The sequence below is a fragment of the Pezoporus wallicus genome, unplaced genomic scaffold, assembly GCF_028554395.1.
Source record: "Pezoporus wallicus isolate ANWC-B61680 ecotype Strahan unplaced genomic scaffold, APGP_CSIRO_Pwel_v1 contig_5261, whole genome shotgun sequence".
Taxonomy (NCBI): Eukaryota; Metazoa; Chordata; class Aves; order Psittaciformes; family Psittacidae; genus Pezoporus; species Pezoporus wallicus.
Genome location: NW_026642423.1, coordinates 6,355,582 through 6,378,102, shown reverse-complemented (window position 1 = coordinate 6,378,102; position 22,521 = coordinate 6,355,582). Strand labels below are relative to the sequence as shown.

The following is a 22,521-nucleotide window of genomic DNA, read 5'->3' as shown; positions in this document are numbered from 1 at the left end:
TTTGTCTTGTTTCCCTATAGGAAGAGTGCCAGAACTATGTCCGAGTGCTGATTGTTTATGGCAAGAAAGTTTTTACCTGTGGTACCAATGCCTTTTCACCAGTGTGTTCCAGTCGACAGGTTTGTTTTGCCTCTTTCACAGTGATAGGGCTGGATGCATGCTTTGGGGCAGCATTTGGCAAGGCATCATGGTTGCAGAGAGTATGTTCCAATATGTTTAGCTGATCTAAAATAATTTTGGTTTTCTTCTATGGGTCCCTTTGGGCTGCTCTGGGGCAGTGGGTGTATCTGCAAGTGGGGAGCAAAAAATTTGTGTTATGGGTGAGCTGGATCTGGGCAAGGTGCTACTTATGTAAACCTTGGTATGCTGCTGAAAATGGGCAATATAGACAAGATTTGCTGTGAGTACCTCCTGAGCTGAATACTTAAATGTTTCCTTAAAATAAATGACAAAACTCCCTTTGGCTTCAAGGGAGGCAGGAGCAGGTCCAGAGCACTGTTTACTTTTATAGTTTTTTAATGCCAGTATGCATTGAGATGGTGTCTGTGGAGAATTAGAAGCCTGTGCTGGCAGCAGGAGCACCTGATCACACTGAGTGGGTTGGGGCCTACAGGTTTTATTTGCTATGGAATTACCCTTCTTACAAAGCAAGGGAATTAGTGAGGCTCAGACTCAAGTTCTTACGTTGGCAAACGATGGATGTAAAGATCAATTTACAGTCATCGCTGACATTACATTCTTATTACATTGGCAAACGATGGATGTAAAAGATCAATTTACTGTCATCACTGACATAACATTCTCAGAGCTGCCTGTTTTTTTAAAATCAGGGTTTTGCTCATAGTGCTTATGGATAAACAGAATTCTCTATATGAGTAAGAAAGCCAGATGCTCTTTAAATTCTCTTCTCTCCTTTTAAACACAGGTAGGAAATCTTAGCAAAATCATTGACAGAATTAATGGAGTGGCTCGGTGCCCATATGACCCTCGGCATAATTCGACAGCTGTGATTACATCACGAGGAGAACTCTATGCTGCAACTGTAATTGATTTCTCTGGTCGGGATCCTGCTATTTACCGCAGTCTTGGAAATGTTCCCCCACTTAGGACAGCACAGTACAACTCCAAATGGCTTAACGGTAAAGTCATGTGCATCATATCTGAGCAAGAGGTGTATTAAAGTCAGCTTGACAAGCTCGTAAATCTTTCTCTCTGATTTGATATTGAGATCCAGAGTTAACAATGGGGAAGGGTTTCTGGTGCAATAATCAACGCAGCCTAGAAGACATCTAAAAATAGCCTGGAAGTATTTCAGAATATTTAGTATTTTAGAATATAGACAGTAGGTCTTACAGGCTACTTAACATGTACGTGGGTCTCTTGTCTTGTTAGATGACCAAATACATCATTTTAACAAGAAAAATACTCAAAGATTTGAAGATCAAAATTAACTCAAAGCATCACATCATATTGTTGACCTAGTTCTGCACAGTGTTAAGCACCCTGTAGTCTTCCACTGCCTCAGCTGAAGATGGTTGGTTTCAGTGCAAGATCAGTCCAAAGATGAGAAATTTCAGAGCACATTGTGTTCCCTGTGAACCTATGCTGTTGTGGGTTTATAGTTACTAAAATCAGCTGTTACCCCAGTGTGATAATACCCTGCATCAAGCAAGCTATAGAATTTCAACCAGCAATGTCTGAACCGAGTTCACACCTTCTGACTGAGCAGGCTGTAGGGATGGAGACCCCAATGTCCCCTCTCTATCCTTTGACCCAGGTAAGTTGACAGGATATTCAGAATCTGTCTACTGGATTTCAGGACCTTTCAATCAAAGATAAGAGCAGTGGGACTGTGCGCTCTCTGCAGCTCAACAAGACTGAAGTAGGCTTCTGCAGGCATACTGAAGTCAATATGGAGATCGGAGTTTTAGATGAAGGACACTGTCAGGACAGACTCTGAATTAGGACCAAGAAGCAGCATAACCCATATACACTCATTAGAAATTCGTGCCTCTTGTCTGCGCATGAATGAGGAATTCAGAAGGAATCCACATGGGAACAGGGGAGTAAAAGGAAAGACAAACAGAAACTGAGTTTCTAGTCTGTGACTGGAAAAACTAACGTGACTCTTGGATTTATACCCTTGTGCAGCACTGGTAACATTGGAGTAATTTCATCCTGTTCTGGCCACTTTTCAACAAGAAACAGAAAACTTGAAGATGATTCAGAGAAGAGCCATGCAGTGATTTGAAGCTTGCAAGGCTTGCCTCACAGTGAGAAACTTAAGGAGCTCAAATTATTTATCTTTCTGAAAAGGAGATAAAAGGTGTTTTGCTCATGATGTGGAAGTACTTACCTCAAGAGAAGATTTCTGGCAGGATAAAGTTCTTTAATCTAGCAGACAAGCCATGACAAGAGTCTGTGATTGGAAGCTGAAACCAGATAATGTCAAATGGAAAAAGAAGTACAGGTTGCTGCTGGGGCAGTCTTTAGTCATTTGAACAAGTCACTGAGGAAAGTGATGGATGTAAAGGAATGTGGCATTGTGCAGTTGTATTTAGTTTGGTCCAATTCACCTGTTAGTCACAGGATCCGATGGTGGAATTGCAGGGTGAAATTCTCTGGTGTGTGTTAGAAGGTCAGATGGTGATCACAACGGCCCCTTTAAGGTTTACTGTTTGAAGAGGAAGGTTTGATGGGAGATGCTTTGCAGTGCCCTCCCCTCTGTGCCATCATCTGCCTCCCAAACCTGCCTTGCAGCAGCACCAGCCTGCCTTCCTCTCCCTCTGCCGTGGCTCTGCTCTCCTCTCACTCCTGGGCTGCAGCATTAAAGGAATTCTGAACTTTCTTTTTTTCTTCTTCCTTTGAGCATTTCTCAGGAATGAACATTTAAAAAGTACCCTATAAAACCAGCAGGTTTGGTTTTGGGTTTTTGTGTGTTTAGTCAAATATTATTCATTGGCTGATCTTTTCCTTTTGCCAAAGAAACTGCTGGGATAAAAGACTGTACACTTTAAAGCTTTGTAAAATACCTAATTAAAATATTCACTACAAAACCAATTCCAGGTTCTTTTCAATTTGTGTGAAAATAATAACAATAGTTCTAGGAGAAAAATAATTAAAGAGAGCTTGTTTTCAGTACTGTCGGTCTGTGGCACAGTTTTGTTTTATGGACATAAGATAATCTTTTGTGCCTAGAAACTGGAAAGACTTCGTGATAAAAGCCAGATGTGATTGTGCTGGGAGAGCAGGTTGAATGTTTCAGTGAGCAATCTAGGGAATCCAATGGATGTGCACAGCATATTTAACACATCGTAAGGTGCACTTCAGAAGTGAATAGGTGAAGGAACCCAATGGGAAGGCTTAAGCTTTGTGTTGTAAAATGAGTATAGCTACAGAGAATAGTAATGCATATGCAAAGTGCTGAACACCGAAATCAGTAGCGACTTTGCCAATAAAGCTGGGAAACAATGAGGTCTGTCCAAGATCTGAAGTATGGAACTAGAGCTGTATCACCATACATCATTATTTCCATCTGCTGTTTTTATGTCCTCTGCTGACTCCAAACTCCCTCTGGTCCCTGTTTTGACAGCCTGAATAAAGGGAGCTTGTGGCACAGTGCATTGAGCAGGTCAGTGAGCGTGGACTGATTTCTGACTGGTATAAATCTTTTCAAATGTTGGGTTTGGTTTTCTTTTTTTCAGAGCCTAACTTTATTGCTGCCTATGACATTGGTTTGTTCACCTACTTCTTCTTCCGTGAGAATGCGGTAGAACATGATTGTGGGAAAACAGTGTATTCTCGTGTGGCAAGGGTTTGCAAAAATGATATTGGAGGAAGATTTTTGCTGGAGGACACATGGACAACTTTCATGAAGGCCAGGCTGAACTGCTCCCGTGCTGGAGAAATCCCTTTCTACTATAATGAATTGCAAAGCACCTTCTACCTACCTGAGCAAGATCTGATCTATGGTGTCTTCACTACTAATGTGTAAGTTGTACTTGTTTTACTGCCCTTCTTCTATTCCCAGCAGTCTGAGACTGACAATATCCTGATTTCTTAAGATACTCTGAGTAATCATTTTCAAAAGATCCTTTGGTTAACTTGAAGGAATAGATAGGTCTGTGTTATCCATCATGGGAATATGGCCTTTAGAGCAATGTTTTTAATCCATGGCTCATAGATTCCTGGAGTCCATAAAAGGTGATTGTGCAGTTCTAGGGTAACTTCGTTTGATATAAACCCGGGCTGTGACTGTTTTTTTGTAGTGGCAATGCTGCTTGTGTAGTTCAGAGACACGGCCTAAAAATGACCCAACAGAAAAACATAATTACATTTCAGCCAGGCTAACTGTTGGGACAATCTGACACAATTATGTGAACACTGGGACTGGCCATGGGGTGGACAGGTACATATGCTTGAGAGAGAAGGACTGGAAGGAGGAGAATGAGGCAGATGGGATCACAACAGCCTAGACTGAAATCAGCAAATTGCTGTTGAACAGCACTTCATAGTAGCAAGGTCATGTGGGCTACAGCATTTGACATTTCCCAGGGGGACTGTACCTCTGCTATAGATTTTTCCAGGTCCACAAATCAAAAGCAGCGTTAAACTCTGAGAGGAAGGTATGATTTCTGAAACTTCATAATCACATTTTCTTGGCTTGATATTGAAAAAAAATTGTAATTGGAATGATTTAGTGTAGCTGTGAAAGCACAAAGGAGGAGTTAATTAAAAAACATATTAAAAAAATCTCATAATATATATTTTTTAGTCAGGAAAACTCAAATAACTTTTTCTCTGAAGCCCAAGGCTAGGATGATAAGTTTCAAGCTATAACTGGTCTGCATGGTATTGAGTTTCAATAATACATGTTCTCCATGGGGGTGTTACCCCTGAAGTGTAAACTAGCGAATGAAAGTCTGAGTTAGTTACTCCACACGACAAGCACTCTAAGTACCTTCCTTGTGCTGCATAGCCAACTTTTTTTTGGTTTTTGTGTGCAGTGCAGTACTGTTCAATGTGAATAATAGTCTGTTCCCAAGAAGCCGTCAGCAAACCAAAGTGAAGCCCCACTGAAGTACACAGGCCTTCCTGTGTCACTTGCTGGTGTGACAGGGCTTGAACTTCAGCCCTTGAAGTCACAAAGCATCAGCCCCAACTTCTTGAGCTAAAACATTGTTGGGAATTTCACTATGAGAGTTAACATAGCCTGAATGTTATTCCCACTCTGTAAATGCTTGCCTCCTCTGCCAGGAAGTAGGTGTTTGGCCACCCTCATCCATCTTCCATGTTTTGTTTCTGCACTACCATTGCCAGTGTCAGCCAAAAGTGAGTCAGTGGGGAAGCAACCACAAAAAATAAACATGGCTGAGCTGTGCACCTTGACTGTGGACTTTGGGGAAAATCTGTCCTGGGATTGAAAGTAGCATTAGTAGTGCTCTAAAAACAGTTAGAGAATGTTAGCCAAATATCCTGAACATTAAAAGGGCACCTGGCTACTGCTTTTGGTAGTTGAGATTATACTGGGTTTTGTTTTGGTTTTTATTTTGTTTGTTTGTGAGGTTTTTTTCAATCAAGGAGGACTTCTATGCCCATAGTAATAATGTTTTAACTATCCGTTTTTCTGTTCATCCAGCCAAGAACAGAAGTTGAAAATGAGAAAATTATTAATAAATTGTATTATTTTTATCAAATTATACAATTAGTTTTTGGACTATGAGTGGGGAGACATAGGCAAGCTCTGGTTCTCTTCTGCTGTGTCTGTCTCCCAGGTTTAACATGAGACATGACAAGCGTTACCCATCTCCTTTGGGTTACATTTAAGGCACTCTTCATACATTAGGGATGCACATTCTCTCTTGTATCTTCTGAGGACAATATAATATGTAACATTTGTTTAATTGAAGAAATAAGTTATTGATAATAGCTGAAGTTAGATCAAGGAGCATTTTGGGTCTACAACATGATGTTCTTTTGAGAGTTCAAAGAGAAAATGTTCCAATTTGTCATCTGACTGGAGAAATAATGGTAATTATTCTTTTAACTTCCACTGGGACTTTCATTCTGCTGCATGAGCTCTGCATACCAAAGAGGGTTGCTGTATGCTCCAGTCCGAGTTTCTTTATAATCAAACACCAATGCATTGCAAAACTATGACTTGTTTGTTTGCTTGTTTAAAGGTATTCTTATTTTGGAAAATTAATTAATGTATTTAGGGTCATCTTATAACAAGGGGGTATTAGTGGTTATGGTAACACCCACATATAGACTTACTGTTTCATGTTATGTTACACCCAAGTGCATCAGTGGGAAAGAGAGCTTTTCGGGGAAGCTGCTGATGAAATATTTAAGATGTTTTTATTAAAAATTTTCTGGGAGGTAGCAAAGACAACGTTAAAATCTCCTTGAACTTAACTTACTCTTTAAACCACCTAGTTAATCGCAGCATGTAGGAGGTGGGAATAAAGGAGATAGATTGCACCTCTCGCCAGGACAACAGGAGCCAGCTGCAAAAGTTGATGTCACTGGCTTGAGACTGGGATCCAGCTTTTCATAGTGAGGGATGGGAAATATGCCAGGCCACAGATGGAAAGGAAAACAGGCCACAGATTTAATGGAAAACCTCTTTCCTTTCTCCAGTATAGCAAAGGGAAAGGGCTAAATTATGGAGTCCTTATCAAGGCCCTAAAAATATAAATTAAAAAAATATTTTTGTTAGTCTAGTGGGGTTATATTCTTTCTCTACCTTTTTTGTTTTCTTTCTCATTCTCCCTTTTTTTTCCCATATGTGCCTCAAGGCATTTACTTGTTATCCATCATTAGCTTTTCCTTAAGAGCTGCCGTCTGTGAGCATGCACTGCGTCAGTGGTGTTCAGACAAAAGTGGAGAAAGGTTTGCCTGATGTTGCTTTGACATGTTCAAAGTGAGCTATACCATCACTCCAGGGATGTAAGGGACAGGGGCAGGAGCGGAGAATGGGAAGACAAAGTAGGAAGCTCTTCCTGATGTTGTACTGCTTGGAAGAAATATGCTGTGAAAGAATCTGTTCTTCTGCTTGCCAGCCTGAGATTGTGGAGCAAGGCTTTTTTTTTTTTTTTTTTTTTTTTTTTTTTTTTTTTTTTTTTGTGCTAGAGAGTGTAATTATTGGTTGAGTTTAAAAAATGTGTTCTTTTCAGAGAATTCAAATTGCTTTAATTAGCAGAAAGATACATACAGCAGAGCTTGGGTTATTTAAAAAGGCACTGTGACAAGTCAGTCTCTTGTGCTAGCCCTATTTTTAGTTTTATTCTGATATCTTTTTTTATGAATGTTGTTCTTTTTTCTAAAAAAAAAAAAGAAAAGCGGGGGAAGGGGAGGGCAGGGAGCAGTTTTCAATTTTGGGTTACCACTTAGCACAGGTCCCTGTTTGGGCCAGCTTCCTTGAGGTACCCTCACTATCTGGGATGTGCCCTCCGACCCTCTTGAGGCAAAAGGAGCTGAGCATGCTCAGGATCTTCCAAAAATGAGTCTCCATGACTGAAATGGAACAGCAAAGGCCAGCTAAAATGTGTATGAGTCTGACTGGGCAGCAGAGCATCCTTAAAACAAATTCTGTTCCAAAGAGTCCTTTCTGCAGCAGCATTTCCGTAGCCATGCCTCCCCTGGCTGGTGCGTGCATGGTGAATCGTGTGCCTGAGACAGATGCTATTCCCAGCTGGGAACACAAAGAAGTGAACTGTGATCATTGAAAACACGTATTAGCAAGGCCATTTTGCATGCTGAGCTGCTATAACAACCAGCCTGGTTCACAGTGTCACCCTTTCCCTTCCCCTTCATGCGTGTGCATATTTTATTTATGTATTTCATATATATATATGTAAATATATATAAAATATTAGGGGATATATTTTATAGCTGAAGATTTCTGGAGCACGAAACAAAATTTCACCTTGTGAAACACCAAGAGATTAAAAATGAGGTTGTTTGTAATCAATAAAGATAGATGAGTTGTTAAAAAAGAAGTAAAAACAACAAACACAAATAATCCATGCAAATTAAACTGTATTCACCTTTCTTGTCTGAACTGCTTCCGTGGCTCTTAAATCACAGACATTTTAAAACCAAGCTTAAAATTCATTCTCAAAATTGTCATGTAACCCCTCTGCATTTTACAATTTATTTATTTTTGCTCCCTATGAGATTGGTATCCCTGTACATCTACCTAGCAATTTACATGTATTTTATTTGAGTGGCGCTTGATGTTTCTTATGATGAAAATGTCAATGTTCTAATGATTAAATTGATTTTTTTTTCTCCCCTTTTCTAGAAACAGCATAGCTGCCTCAGCAGTGTGTGCCTTCAATTTGAGTGCCATTACTCAGGCATTTAATGGGCCTTTCCGTTACCAAGAAAACCCAAGATCAGCCTGGCTGCCAACGTTAAACCCCATCCCAAATTTCCAGGTATTGCTGCTGCCCTTCACCTTACTTCAGTCCCTTTTTTGTTCTGTCACTCCAATGGGTTCATTTGTGAACATTTTTCCAGGTAGACCCATGGTGCAGATAAATTGTATTTCTCCACATTTATGAGTGTTTTAGTCCCTGGAAAGCCTTGCCATATGTTATTGGGACCCTGGGATTTGTGGCAAAAATGGAATGGCTTTACCAATAATAAGAATGTTCAGACTTTTTATAATACTGAATAATTTAAATCTCTGTTACACTCATCACTGACACTTGAACTCTGAGAATGTGATCCTCACAAAAGGACATAGAGACATGTCCTCACCAAAACTGGTAAGGATTGAAAGCTGAAGCTGGACAAAGACAAACTAGAATGGAGACAACCTATATTTTTAAACAAGAAAGGTAATTAAGCACTGTGGCTGTGTTTTGATGTGATGAATTTTCCATCACTTGATAGGGCCCCTAAGGCTAACAGTGTTTCAGTGCAAGATGGATGTCTTTCCAAGAGAGAGTAGCTCAGCCAGAAGTTTTGGACATGTTGCAGCAGTAACTGGTGGAAGAGGACACATGAGGATGGTCATAGGTGTTCTGTCTCACCTTTAAAATCTTTAGTTTGATGAATGAGCAGCTTTCCAGGATTATCAGTTAAGGCCCATCTGAAAATTATAGAGCAACTTCAGTCACTTTATGTACAGATTCAGGCAGTGAGGTGCACACTATGCGTGTGACAGCCATGGTGAAACCAAGTCTTCTGAAGCATGAGCTGATTTTACAGCTGAGTTCCTTCCCACTTTGGAAATCCTAGGGAAGATGAACTCGTCTTTCTGTCCTCACTTCCCCATGGTGAATCCTTTCATCCTGATTGTGTGAATCTGGCTCTCCTTTATTATGGCGAAGGTGCTGAGGCTGCCTACAAATGCCATCTGCCTTCAAGCTGGTGACGCCAGAGACCTTCCAAAAAGGACTCTGCAGTCACCCGAAATCACAGCAAGAGCAGATGGGAGACAGGTCCACAGTGCAAGCAGGGACATGCTTGGGTTCCTGCTGAGGAACCTGATTTCTTCCCCTGAATACCCTCATGGCACCTGTGGGGGGGGCTTCTGCCTGTATAAGGTGGAACAGGTTTGGGCTCTTGATCACCCCTCAGCTTGGTGCACTCAAAACCAAGAAACAAAGCTTCGCTGAAGGCCCAGCCATGCCAAACATGGCCAGGCTTTTTCCTTTCATTTTTATTTTTTAATGTATTTTTCGTAATTTTTTTTTTTTTTTTTAATTCTTATTTTAAAGGGAATATTAGCATTTACTAAGAACTGAGAATCAAGGTCTTTCTGTCCCTTGCGGGGCTAACCCATGAGGAACAGAAAAGGACTTTGGAAAGCACTTCCATGTTGCAAAAAGTATCAGATAAAATGTGGAGTGCAAAGATTGCAGCAGCAACATGAAAGAAAATGTTCAGAGGAAAATAAGGAAAGGAAAAGGAGGTATGTGGCAGACAAAAGGAAGATTGCAAGAAGAGATTAAGATGTTTTTCAAGTACAGGAGGAACAAGAGGTCAGCGAAGGGCCTTCAGGAGTTGACAAGGGTAATTTAGTGACAGAAGAGGCAGATATTGAAAAAAAATTAAATTATTTTTTTTGCCTCAGTGTTCACAAAGGAAGATGAGGGAAGAATGCCAAGGTTGTTTTGTTTTTTTTTCTTTCAAAGAGGAAGGAGAAATACCAAAGGCTATAGAGGATCAGGGCTATGCAGATAATCAGGATATTAGAACAAAATAAAACCAAACCAGAGGATGTGGTGTCAGCACACAGGCTGCCAATAGACCAAAAGAATTATCTGTGACTTGATGAGAACGGAAAAAAAAGCCAACAGTGACATTCAGTGACGCTCTAGAAACGAGAGAGAGTGGGGAGAAGAGCATCCAAAGCAAGACAGTAGTGTAAACCAGAAGTACTGGATACAGCAGAAGAGAGAGATAAAAATTCTTAAGAATGTGGGATGAGTCATGAGCTAAAAAGAGCCATTGCAATAGAAAAAAACATTAAAACCTACTGTAAGGTGTCCCTGCCCACGGCAGGGGGGTTGGAACTAGATGATCTTAAGGTCCTTTCCAACCCTAACTATTCTATGATTCTATGATTCTATGATTCTATGATGTCTCCATAGTCTGGCTACTCGGGAAGATGTTTAAAGTGATAAAAAAGTGACCATGTTCATAAGTGATAGGAATTAGTATCACCCTGTTCACCTGGTTAACACAAGCTCCAAAATATTGTAGGCTTAGTACACCAGCCATTAGGATCCATATTTATTCTGTAAATGTGAGCTGAATTCCTGTCAACTCATTTTAGCACACTGGTAAGAGAAGCTTTGGATGGTGCACCCGAGAAAGGTAGCCGCCCTGCAGAGCTGCTTCGATGCATATCAAGAGTATGCACATGGGATATTTGTACACTGTAGCTGGAGTGCTGTAAATTAACATCCTAATATGCTGCATACTAACTTCTCTTCCATGGAAAGCCAAAACACCTGAACCCAAAATGGAGAAAAAGAAATCTGTGGGGGTTTTGTCTAATGAAATTACTCGAGCATGAGCATCGCTTAGTGAGAAGTGAAGCTCTCCATGGACTGAGTATGGGATTCGGCAGGATTTCTAATTGTAGCACTGACTCCCACGGCCTAGAGCAAGATAAATAACCAGTCACCCATCTTTCTTCTGGAGTAAAGAATTGTCTGCCCATCATGCAGGGCATGGTGGGGAAGAGTGAAGATCCAGCACTGGCTACTGACATGGATCACAAAACTGCATGGAGAGTTTAATCTTGCATCCGCTTTTGAAAATGCTGAATTCTAGAGATAAGTGTGAGGTAGAAACCCAGGCTTTAAAATGCACTATCCACCTGATAAGACTTATGATGCTATTTAAAAGACACGAGATGAGCTCTCTACTTCCTCCCTGTTCTGGATGGACAAGGGCACCAAGTCCTATTTCAGTACACTTCTTGGTGCTCAAAGATGTATGGACATGGCTTGATCTGCCATTTGCTATGAGCATAGAAGAGCTGCATGTGGGAAGGGGGGAGCTAGTGGCTCACCTGCCTTGCTTCAGATTAAACCAGAGGGGTCTATTCAAATGGCAGCACATCAGAGAAAATCATCGTGGTGAGTTGATTTCTTTGACACAAAACCAACCCATTTTTCAGGGGTTTTAACCTCCAGGTTTTGTGCATTGTACAGACTCAGGTGCCAGGTAGACCCTGAAGATTATTTGAAATACTTAAAGGCTTCATCACCATGAAAACTTTCCACTGCTGGCTTTAAATCTTTCTACAGCTAATTTTAATTCTTTTTCTCCTTGGTTTGTTAATGCCTTTTGCCCTTCTGGTTTGCTGGCTGCAGGGTATCCCAGGGGAATGAAACACCACATTGCTGGTCTGTGGACTAGCTGTGAGAAACTTTTTTAAAGAGTAGGCTACAGGCCAAAGCTAAGCTAAGGACCTGTGGTAAGGCTAAGAGCCTGATTCTGTGACCCTCACACAGACCCACCTTCCCAGTAAATCAACAGGACATGGGGGGGGGTTCCAGAAGAATTTCAGGGTTTGGTCTTGGGCTGCTGGAGCGGGGAGAAAATGCAGGTGCTGAAGTTCAATCTTCTATGTTTAGTGTGGGACGCTGAATGATGACAGCCCTAACGAGAACCTGACAGAGAGAGTTCTGCAGGATGCACAGCGCTTATTCCTGATGAATGATGTCGTGCAGCCAGTGACTGTAGATCCATACGTGACTCAGGACAGCATTCGATTTTCCAGACTCGTGGTTGATATTGTTCAGGGGAAGGATACTCTCTACCATGTGATGTATATTGGAACAGGTAAGAGCATCAGGGCTTAAGAAAGCTCCCTCCACTTTCTCGTAGACCTAGCAACCCTGGGAGCCCAGTTTTGACACCATTACACAGTTGTCATTTGATATCATTTCAACACAAAATTGCGTGGAAGTTAGTTTGCATAAGTAAATTTAAAAGCAGGATGGAGGACTTGAGGCACAGTCCCAAGTGAACAGACCTACATTGTGGTTAAAAGCAACAATAGTGTTTTCCTCCCTTATGTAAAAGCATGTTTCAGCTAGTCAGGTTAATACATTACAATGGAGAAGAGCAAAGGTTGCTGCTCTGTGCTTATGTGCATGTAGGTTGCCTCTCTGTGCTATGACATACTCATCTCTAAATAAGCAATAATAATACTAAAATCCAGGCTTGCCCAAGGTTTTAATTATGTCATTCTTTGCACTTCCATGTGCCTACTGGTGTATGACTCCCAGTGCTTTCAGGAATGGGCATGCATTGAAATGTAATGCAGATGGGGAAGCTGAGGCAGGGTTTTTTTTTGTGGTAGCATAGAGAGTCTGTGGTAGAATTAACTAAATGATTTAGTCTCTTTATTTCTACCTCCATCCTCTAATTAGCAGGATTGCCTCTTCTAAAAAGTGTAGATATCTTGGATAAAGGGAAGATGCTGGAGAAGGACAAAGTGTTATAAATGGTTGTCTTAGCCCATATTCATACTAATGATAGAGGTTAAATTAAATAGTTTGATTAATCAGAGCATATGGCCCGCCTCATGGGTATAAAGTTGTTATCCTCTATTGCAGAACCTTTGATTTTAGAGTAAGATGGATTGCCTCCCTAAGTGTTACTTTAATCTCACATCTGAATGCAGAGTCATTGCCTCATAATCATGTTACCACCTTCCAGGACTCTGTCATAATTTATCTAACTTTTACCACCACTTACTTCTAAAGTGATCATCTTGGATGTGTTCTAGTAACATTCTCACTGTGGGAGCCTCTATGGCCATTGATTGTGATAAGAATGTACTTAAATGAAAATACAGCATGGTTCTGCTATTTTGATATCTTGATATTTTAAGTGAGGAGTCCCACCTACAAAGCCTAAGAGAAAGCCAGGGTACTTTCTGCCTCATATCATTTGTGTAGAAAGGTCCACTGCCATAACCTTGTCTTCTTATTTATGTTTCCTTTCTGGCCCTGGTTAGAGGTGACTGAAGAGTAAACTCTGCAGGACCTGAAATATTTTAACCAGTAAAATGCTTCAGAGGAGACAGTCCTCCCTAGGGGCAGCCCTGAACACAAACCTAGTCTTGAAACAAAATGAGCCCGGTGGGCCTCAGTCTTGTTGCACACTTAAGGCCCTCCCAAGTGAAGGAGAAGCATCTCATGGCAGCCAACCCCAGCACTATAAATTGCTGAGCATTGGCAACAATATAGAAGTGACCGGGATAGAAAGATTAAGCTTCAGGAACAATTGAGGCTGACAGACCTCTTTGGGGTTTTAACAAAAAATAATGTGGCTACCCCCTTTTCCCCAGCATAAATCTCCCACAGTTTGTCAGATCTTTGAATTGTTTAGGTAAGAGCACTGTGAAAACAAACATATATGTTTTGCTGTATGCACTGTTTATGCCATAACATCTTGTCAAGCTGGCAAGATGGCTTCTTCCAGGAAGAGGCTCAATTAGATCCATGACCCATGCAGTCATTACCGAGGCCTCTCTGATTTCCAGCAGGGCTTCTGCCTCTGTTGTCATTTGTCATGGCATCAAATCACACTGATCTGCTCTGTAAACCCAAAGAAATACAAACTCAAGCCACCAGAAATGATCCCTGCTGTCTCAGGTCACCTTGTTGTATAACTCACTGGTGATGGGACCAGACTCTTTTCTTCCTCCGTGCTACAACACTTTCCAGATGGTTCACATTTTTCTGGGTTCCCATTAAAACACACAAGCAGTTTTTGTAATGTCTGAGAACTACAGGGATTGTAAGAATGTAGGAACTCTCTCGGAACTCTCTCTACCAATGGGAGGGGGTGACCAAAACTAAGTTTAAAGCAGGTGTGTAAAGATGACATTGATATTTTACTCTTTAGGCAAGTATGAAATGAAGTCAATGCCTCCAAGGTTTACTTGTGCCTTGTTTCTTGTTCTGTTAGAGCATGGCACCATCTTGAAGGCCCTTTCTACCACTAACAGGAGCCTGAGGAGTTGTTATTTAGAGGAAATGCAGATCCTCCCTGATGGACAACGGGAAGCAATCAAGAGTCTCCAAATCCTGCACAGCGACAGGTCACTCTTTGTGGGCTTAAATAATGGAGTGCTAAAAATTCCTCTGGAGAGATGCTCCATGCACAGAACAGAAGGGTAAGCAAATTTACAGCTCTGATATATTCCACTTCAGGTTAAAAAGAAAGGCACCAGGGAAAAACCTTCCAGTCTGATTCAGTTAGGAGGCTTTTTTTCATTACTACAAGACAGAAGGCACTATTAAAAGTACATTTTCTGATAGATACAATCAAGACAGGAGCAATGAGAATGAGCACTATTTTTTTCTGGTAAAAATTAATTAGCCCTCATCAGAAATTAATTGTACATTTACCCAAGAAGGGCTTGCAATACTTCTTCTTTTTTTTTTTTTTTAACTTGACATTTCACTGTTGCTGTTATTAAATCCATGTGTTTTGCTGGTGGTTCTTACTGGCAGTATGGCTGCAGGTTTCTGAATTTGGGTTGCAGCCAGCCTATCCTGGCTTATCCGAGTGATCACCTTTCAAATGTCTGATGAGGCAGGTCTGAGCTGTGTGGCAACTTGTTAATGTTTTTGGAAACCAATAGCTCATGTCAAGTATGTGTGACACCTCTTACACCTGGGTAGATTCTGTGCCTTGATTGTACCTTTCAAAGGGAGTAGGAAAAAAAACATTTTTTAAATTGTCAGCATTGGCTCCAGAGCAGTTTTCCACCCAGAAATGTGTGTAGTAGGTTTCTGCATCCAAATGCTGTTCCTCCATTTAAACAGATGAAAGAGTGCAATACCAACTGATTGAGACAAATCAAATAATATCCCTGAGTTTGTAGTGTGGTCTGCTGCAGGTAATTGCTTGTACACATCTCATAACAATACTCTTCCTTCTCTTCTCTTGCTTTTGCTTTCCTCAGTGTGAGTTTTGTCTGAAACTGATGCCCTCTGTTTTGTTAGCAACATCTAAATAGTTTCCCTCTTTCATGGCCTACTGCAGGATGTCCCGGTTCTCTAGCCAAGAAAGAAAACCCTGGCATAGAAAATGTCTCCATCATTTTATTTTCAGAGTTATCTGTCAGCTTGTACTAAGTTGATGTTTATCTGAGTATAAAAATGCCATCTCTTTCTGTTTTCAGTGAATATCTTAATTGTCCCTCTCAGAAAATATAACTTGGTCATTACTGCAAGTTTGACACAGAATTGTTTAATGTGTAAAGGTTTAGTTGCTTATATAGACAGGCTGACACAAAAGTGTTTAGTAAGAGAAAGAGAACCACAGCTGGAAAATGCCATCCTGTCCTCACGGCCCTTAAAAGTAGAGATTAAAAAAAGGCAGGACATACAGCTGTCTTCTTCAGGCTACCCTGGAGAGTGTCAATTAGAGAATATTTATGTGGTTATGCACATCCAGTTTCAAAAGAAGTGAGTCCTTTCTTTTCTTTTTTTTCCTAATCTTGAGTTTGGCTTTCCAGTAATTTATAAATCATGTCCCAGTTTCAGCCTGCATAAGTACTTTGCCTGATACTTCCTTTAAAACTCAAAACAGTGGAGGTTTCCTCAACTGCCTAAAAATGGGACAAGCAGGGAAAAAGCAGCTGCAGCTGAGGATACCTCACAGGAGCACCATCTATTTAGGACTTGAGTGCTGCAGGGCAGTCCCCTGCTAGTATAAGCTTATCACAGCAAAACAAAAACCCAGCTCCAAAGAGGTTTCCTTGTCTGCTGGTGGCCATAAGCAGCCTTTATGCATTGCATGGCACAGAGTCCTGGCTGAAATTACTGGGAAACTTGTGTACCAATGCTGTTTTTCTAAAACAAACTTGCTAGGGGCATTTTTCAGTGAAATAAGGAAATGGCCTGGCTGTTTTGGGGGTGGAGACTCAGCCTCTGCCTCTACTGACTAGTTTCATGAGACTTTTAAGCAATTTGAGGCAGCCACTGGGCAATACTAAAGTACACGAGATAAGGTCTCCTGTCAATATGGTGAGTGCATATGTTAAGCAATGTGGGAGGTCAGAATTTGTTGAATTCTGGTGCTGGCCACTTAATGTACATTGCAATGGATCCTTTGCCCTGTGGCTGAATCATGTGGAAAGAAGCTGCATTTGAAAAAGAAGGTGGGAAAAAAAAGAAGAAAACTGAGGAAAGCAAGAAAGGCCATCATTTATTTATTTGTTTAAAAGGTTGTTTGTGATATTATTTTTTAAGCTTGGATTTATTTTGGTAGGAAATTAATTAACTGCAAATTTTCCAGCTGCAAATGTTGGAACCCTTTTCCCCTTAGCATCCTGGCTATGTAGGTGATAAGTCAACTTGGCCTTCTTCGCATTTCTTTCAATACTGAACTGCATCGAGAAGGATGTTTTAATTTCCTCCAGTGCATTCCACCTGGCACTTCTCCTGGGCTGTGATTTATTGCTTATTGTTGTGTCTATGTTTAATACATGCCGATACACAGCCACCATGGAAGAAAGGGCTCCCACCCCTACAACACCCCCTGCTTACTTTTTTGTCACGCTGTGACTTCTTGAATGGCCTCCCGGAAAAGCCCTGGTTTCAGCAGTTTCTATAATGCAGTCGTTTTGATGGGGACTCAAGAAGCTTGGAGGGGATGGAGAATTTGCACCTCCCAGGCAGGAATACCACAACATTGTTTGTTTTCTTTGGCTCTGCCTTATGTTATCAGGAAACTTTGCAGCTTTTTACACCCTGGGGGCTGATGTGGGTTTGTGCTTGCTGACATAGAGCTCTTGACTTCACCAATGCTTTCTCATGGAGCTCTTGACTTCACCCTGCCTTCTCACTTCTCCCTGGAACAGTCGATCATGTATTGAGAGAAAATTGATCCCCGCGTTGATCCCCTCCAGTGATATTGTCTGCTGTGTTGCTTTAAAACCTTGGGTACTAAGGCTCAGAAATGGGGCAGAGGAAAAAGCAGACGGAAAGGGAAAAAGTTTTCTGCAATCTCCTTTACTGTTTGTTTATGACATGGCACCGATTTAATCTCTTAAATGGTGACCAGTAACTCAGCCCCATGTCTTGATGTACTTTGTTGACCCAATGTATTTCTAGGTGTGTGAACAATGTTTTTTGTGTGTGCACACTGACTTGTCTCAATCTGTCTTTTCAGAACAGCCAGTCTTAGCAACAGGGCAACTGGAAGACATCTGTAATGTCAGCTGCCCAAATTTACAGGCTGGACTTGGTTGCAGGGACCTTGCTGTGCGTGTGTGTTTTCCTGTTGTGCTTCAGTGCTGCTGTTCCCAACTGTAGCTGGAGACTATTAGGAAGATGTCCAATGCGAGCAGATCTTACAAGCCCTTTGAACATGCTGTTTGTTTTGAAGGATGCTTTGCAGGGGGGTAGCTTGGCTGTGCTTGCTGGTGGATTTTGCATGGTTTTGAAATCTTTGTAACCTCCCTGTAATTTTAAAATGAGCTTGGATTTTTACCTCAAGTTGCCCCCAGGCTCTGGGGAGAGATATCACGAGAGCCAGCACTGCAGTTTTATCACTGACAACCACCATATCTGTAGAATGTGTCTGAACAAAATCCTGAATCTGAATTTTAGAGAGGTGCAAGCTTCTGCTGTGGAGCGTTATTTTCAGGTGGGGTCTGTCTGTAGAGGCAGTTTAGTAATTTTTTCAAAAGGTGGGGTGAGATTATTAATTTTAGGAATTCCAATCAAACAGGAAAATGAGCTGGTTGTTGCAGGGAACACTCTGTGATCTCTTTGTATTGCGCCTTTACAGCGTCAGGGCTGTGGACCTCTGAGCAGGCAGAAACCCTGAGGCAGAAACACCATTGAAGTCATTTTGTAGCCATTGTTTGATTACACATTCAAATAAGGAAAAGGAAATGTGTTTGGAAAGGAGATCAGCTCTTGAATATACTCTTGAATACCCACGTTTTCTGCTCTCCTGGTCCTGAGCAGTCATGTTACTATTCTTCCTCCCTCCAGTTTTCTGTATAAAATTTGCAGTTTGTATGATGCAGGTTGCAATTTTGGGATGTACGCTGTGGTTGTGAGAAAAGTTTGGCTTGCCTGTCCTCTTCCTGCCATGCTGTGCTCAAATGTAGTTATCCGTCAGGTTGTGTGAGTGCCACCTCAGGTCAGCCTCATGCCGGTGAAGACTCCTGCTTCCAAGGCTATGTGGAGAGCCAGTTCCTCTTGCATGCAGCTATGACATGTTCTCATTTGAACTCTGCCTGCTTTGTTGACCCAGTTGCAGAGAGTTTGCTGTTGATTGATGCTGAGTTTTTGCCCTCCTTCTTGGACTAAATTCTGCCATACACCCCTCCAGCTATGATGCTTAATGCAAAGCTAGCAGAAATGACTCAGCTGATAAGTACTCTGATTTGCTGACTTGAGATCTGTCTGAGAAACACAATTCACCTCTAAATAGCTCTGGGCCAGTGATCAGTCAACTAAGTACACATAAGTGAGTAGCTCCTGAAATGGCTTCAGGGATTTTTTGGAAGAAAAGGGTCCACAGCTGCAGTAAAGAAGCAGAGTTTTCTGCCCTCTTTTTCTCTCCAAAGTGCAAACCTGGAGCTTCAAGCACGGTCTGGATATCATGTCCACACTACGCTTTAAGGAGGTTAAAATATCACACAAAGGATTGCTTTGGTTATTATGATTTTGTTATTTTCTTTACTCCTTATATGGTGCAAAATGCTCTGTAACAAAGGAATGAAACACTTGAATTTAGGATTGCAAAACCAGAATTACAAGATTACAAGATTTCAGGAGTAAAACTGTTATGGAACTTAATTGGAAGAATAATGAAGTCTGGGTAGAGATCTAAACATTTCCTATTTGGGGGGAAAGAGTGAATTGAATATGGGCTGGAAATCCTCTGACCTCTTCATCAGAACGACGGTAGTTCTTCAAAGGACAAACAAGGAACTGTTGTTGGGTAAAAAGCACAGGAGAGAAAATGTTAGAAGAAGCAGGGAAGGGAACAAAGCAGAAGCTGTTCAGTGGAGCCCAGCATCCAGTAGATTGCTGAGGAAATGCTGAGGAAACATTGATGGCTAGATTGTTCATCAAAGACTTTGAAGATCCAGCCCCTCCTTCTGAGTTGAGACCGTTGAAAATCTGGCCCAGATTTTGTTTTGAAAATCTTCTCCCAGAGAGTTTTTAAAAATGCCCAGTGTTTGCCTTTATTTAAAAATAGAGGCAAAAGGAAAGGTATGAAAATGTTGTGATAGAGCTTAATAATTAATTTCCATCTGTTTTGGCTGATATGGCCTCTCCAAAATTTAGGGAATTAGTTATTGTACCACCAGTAATGTTGAAAAGCTTTGGAAGACTTCATAGGCAAAAAGGAGAGTGCTCAGCCCAATGTTTTGTCATCCACAGTATCCAATAATATATCAGAATAAATCACTAAACATCTGGTTTGGCATTCTGGTTGCATTTAAGTAAATAGCGAGACTCCCACTGATAGAGAATGAAGACATCAAAAGGAACCATGCTTTTGGAAAGAATGAAGTTTGGTAGATTAAATGGATCTGTGTTCTTTAAATAGAAGTACAAAATTATACTGTTTTCTATATCCTGAAAACACATTTACATCTGCTGTAGCAGGCAATTACTCCCATTTTCTTTTATGTAGCTGTTTATATGTGTAAAGTTAAGCACATCCACGCTATTTACAGGATATGGACTTTTAAAATTCAAGGGTATGGTACAGGTCTAAGAAACCTGGATTTCAGGATAGCAGTCGAAGAGCTTCATTTGAATGGTCTGGGAAAGGGATGTGACCGCATGTGTCTGAAATTGGAGACAAAAGAAGGCAAGGGTAAGCGGTAATGCAGTGAGCAGGGGCATGTTTCCAGTAAGATGCCAGAGAGATTGGTTTTCAGTTTCATCTTATTTGACATTATCTTTAATGGCATGGAAGAAAGAAAATAGCATACTTTGTAGATGGCATTTAAGTATGAAGGAATCACAAATAACAGTGAGGAGAGAAATGCAATATGGGGACAGTAGGGAAACCAGCAAGAGGCTGAGTTTGAGAAATAAGCCGGTGCTGAGATTGCTGGTTTTTGCATCACTAAAAAAGAGAGAACACAGGATGAAAGAGTGGAAAGGGGCTCTGCTCTGAACAAGATGAATTATTAAAGTTTTTCCCATTTCTATCAAATGCTCAAACCAGTGACATGCTTTACATTTATTTCAAGCTGCCTGCACACTTCTAACTCCAGACCATGTAAATTGCCCTATATGAATGGTCCTGTGGCAGAAGGAGAATTTAGAAGCAGAGAGTCCAGGTCTATGTGACTCTTGAAACAGATGGTCACTTCAGAAAAAGCCAAACAAAATCAGCTAATTTTGGGGCTCACTGCCTTTCGTCTCCTTACTATCATGACTATGTAGTCAATTTGTTCGGGGGGGGGGCCTTGAATTTCCTAGGAGGGAGGAAGAAGCAGGGAGGTTGAACATGCTGAGGGCTTTAGTTTGCTTCTTATTTTTAAAGCATACTGCCAACATGACTTAGCTCTCAAGATTGGGAACAGTTTAGGGTATGGATCCTTTTACCTCTAGCAGGCTGACTTTAGGCTAACTCAGATCAATGATGTCTAGAAGTCATTACCATCTGATGCCTGCTAGGTTCACTATGTGAAATTAGTTTCAGCACAGTGGTGACTGACAGGAAAGCAGGTAGTTTTCTTGGAATGTGTTATGTTAGGATGACATTGATGCTATTATTATACAAACAAGATTAATGACTAAAGCTACCAGCAAGCCCCAGGGCAGATATCCATTGTATCTGTCAATTCTTGCAATTTGCTACTATTAGGTCATAAGATTTGTATTCTAGGCAATGGCCATATTAAATGACATGGCTCCTGATGCAGGGTCTACAGTCTTACTGCTGTGATGGCTGGTTTGCTTCATGTCTCAAGCTTCTGGGCAGCATTTGCAGTGTAAAACTCAAATGGGTCCAGTGTTAGTGCTGGCTGAATATATTGCTACAGACACATCATCAACTTTTTAAGAGATGTGCTGTTTTACCTATTTGGGGAGGAGGAAGTATCTGGAGCCAGAGCAAACTTGTTGGTTAAGTTTACAATTTAAGTACATGTAAGTACATAAAATATTTATTAGTTGTAGAAATACATAATATTGTACTGTCTGGGGTCTTTTACATGTCAAAATACCCAAGTACTGTAGACCTATGGGAACACTCCAGTCTGCAAAGGAGTAGGGCTGGAATTCAAGTATATCCATTTACATGAGTGATGTCCCTTGTTAAAAAGTGGAATGGACATTGTTTGATGGCGTATTTATCACTACATGGAAGAAAACAATGGAAAGTATGCTGCCATTTTTTCCCTTATTCAATGCTGAATAGCCCTGCAGTGGACAAGAGATGTGTTAGATCCTCAGGGTGTAGTAGGTGGTCTAATACTTATTTGCCTTTTCCACATACATTAACCTACAAAAGCTCTGTCTAGTTCAATCTATATCTTGTTGAGCAGAAAGTAATCATCCGGAGTTTAACAAAATCCAGCTTGCACAAAGCACCTGATGAATATGGATTACTTTGTGCAGCCTGAGTGACAACTGTGGACTGTTTCCAGGTTTCTTCATCATCTCTCACGTTTCTTTCTAAGTTTTCTGCCTTTGCAGCTTTCTTTCCCTTCCTAAATTTCTTTTTTTTGCATAGTTTATGTTTTTAAATCATCAGCATCTTGCAGTAGCTAAACCTGCTTGTGTCTCTTGCAGTGGATTTGCTCTTGCCTACACCAGCCTTTCTCATCTATCCACCTACGCCAGCAGACTACAGGAATTTGCCATGTTCACACACAACTCTCAGATCTGCAGCCACAGAACAGAAACATAGGAGCAGAGCACACCGTAATCTGACAGCTGCCTCCAGACAGTGACTGACACAGGGCAAAGGGAATAACACTTGAGTGCACTGATTTGCCCTAGCTGCCTTTCCAAAAGGGTGTCTAGTCCCCTCTGC

The 22,521-nt window shown here is 41.1% G+C and overlaps 1 protein-coding gene across 6 annotated transcripts in view; it reads left to right on the top strand.

Annotated features, from left to right (window-relative positions):
- The window catches only part of SEMA5B (semaphorin 5B), a 276,452-nt gene that overhangs the window by 200,997 nt on the left and 52,934 nt on the right, over positions 1-22,521 (top strand). For all 6 annotated transcript variants that reach the window (XR_008975021.1, XM_057430051.1, XM_057430048.1 and 3 more), the window contains 6 exons: positions 21-119; positions 926-1,139; positions 3,705-3,990; positions 8,309-8,444; positions 12,108-12,315; positions 14,455-14,662. Coding sequence is in view for 5 of the 6 variants with exons in the window: in XM_057430051.1 (XP_057286034.1) it covers positions 21-119; positions 926-1,139; positions 3,705-3,990; positions 8,309-8,444; positions 12,108-12,315; positions 14,455-14,662 (1,151 nt within the window). In the remaining variant the exon portion in view is untranslated. The remainder of the gene's footprint in view (positions 1-20; positions 120-925; positions 1,140-3,704; positions 3,991-8,308; positions 8,445-12,107; positions 12,316-14,454; positions 14,663-22,521) is intronic.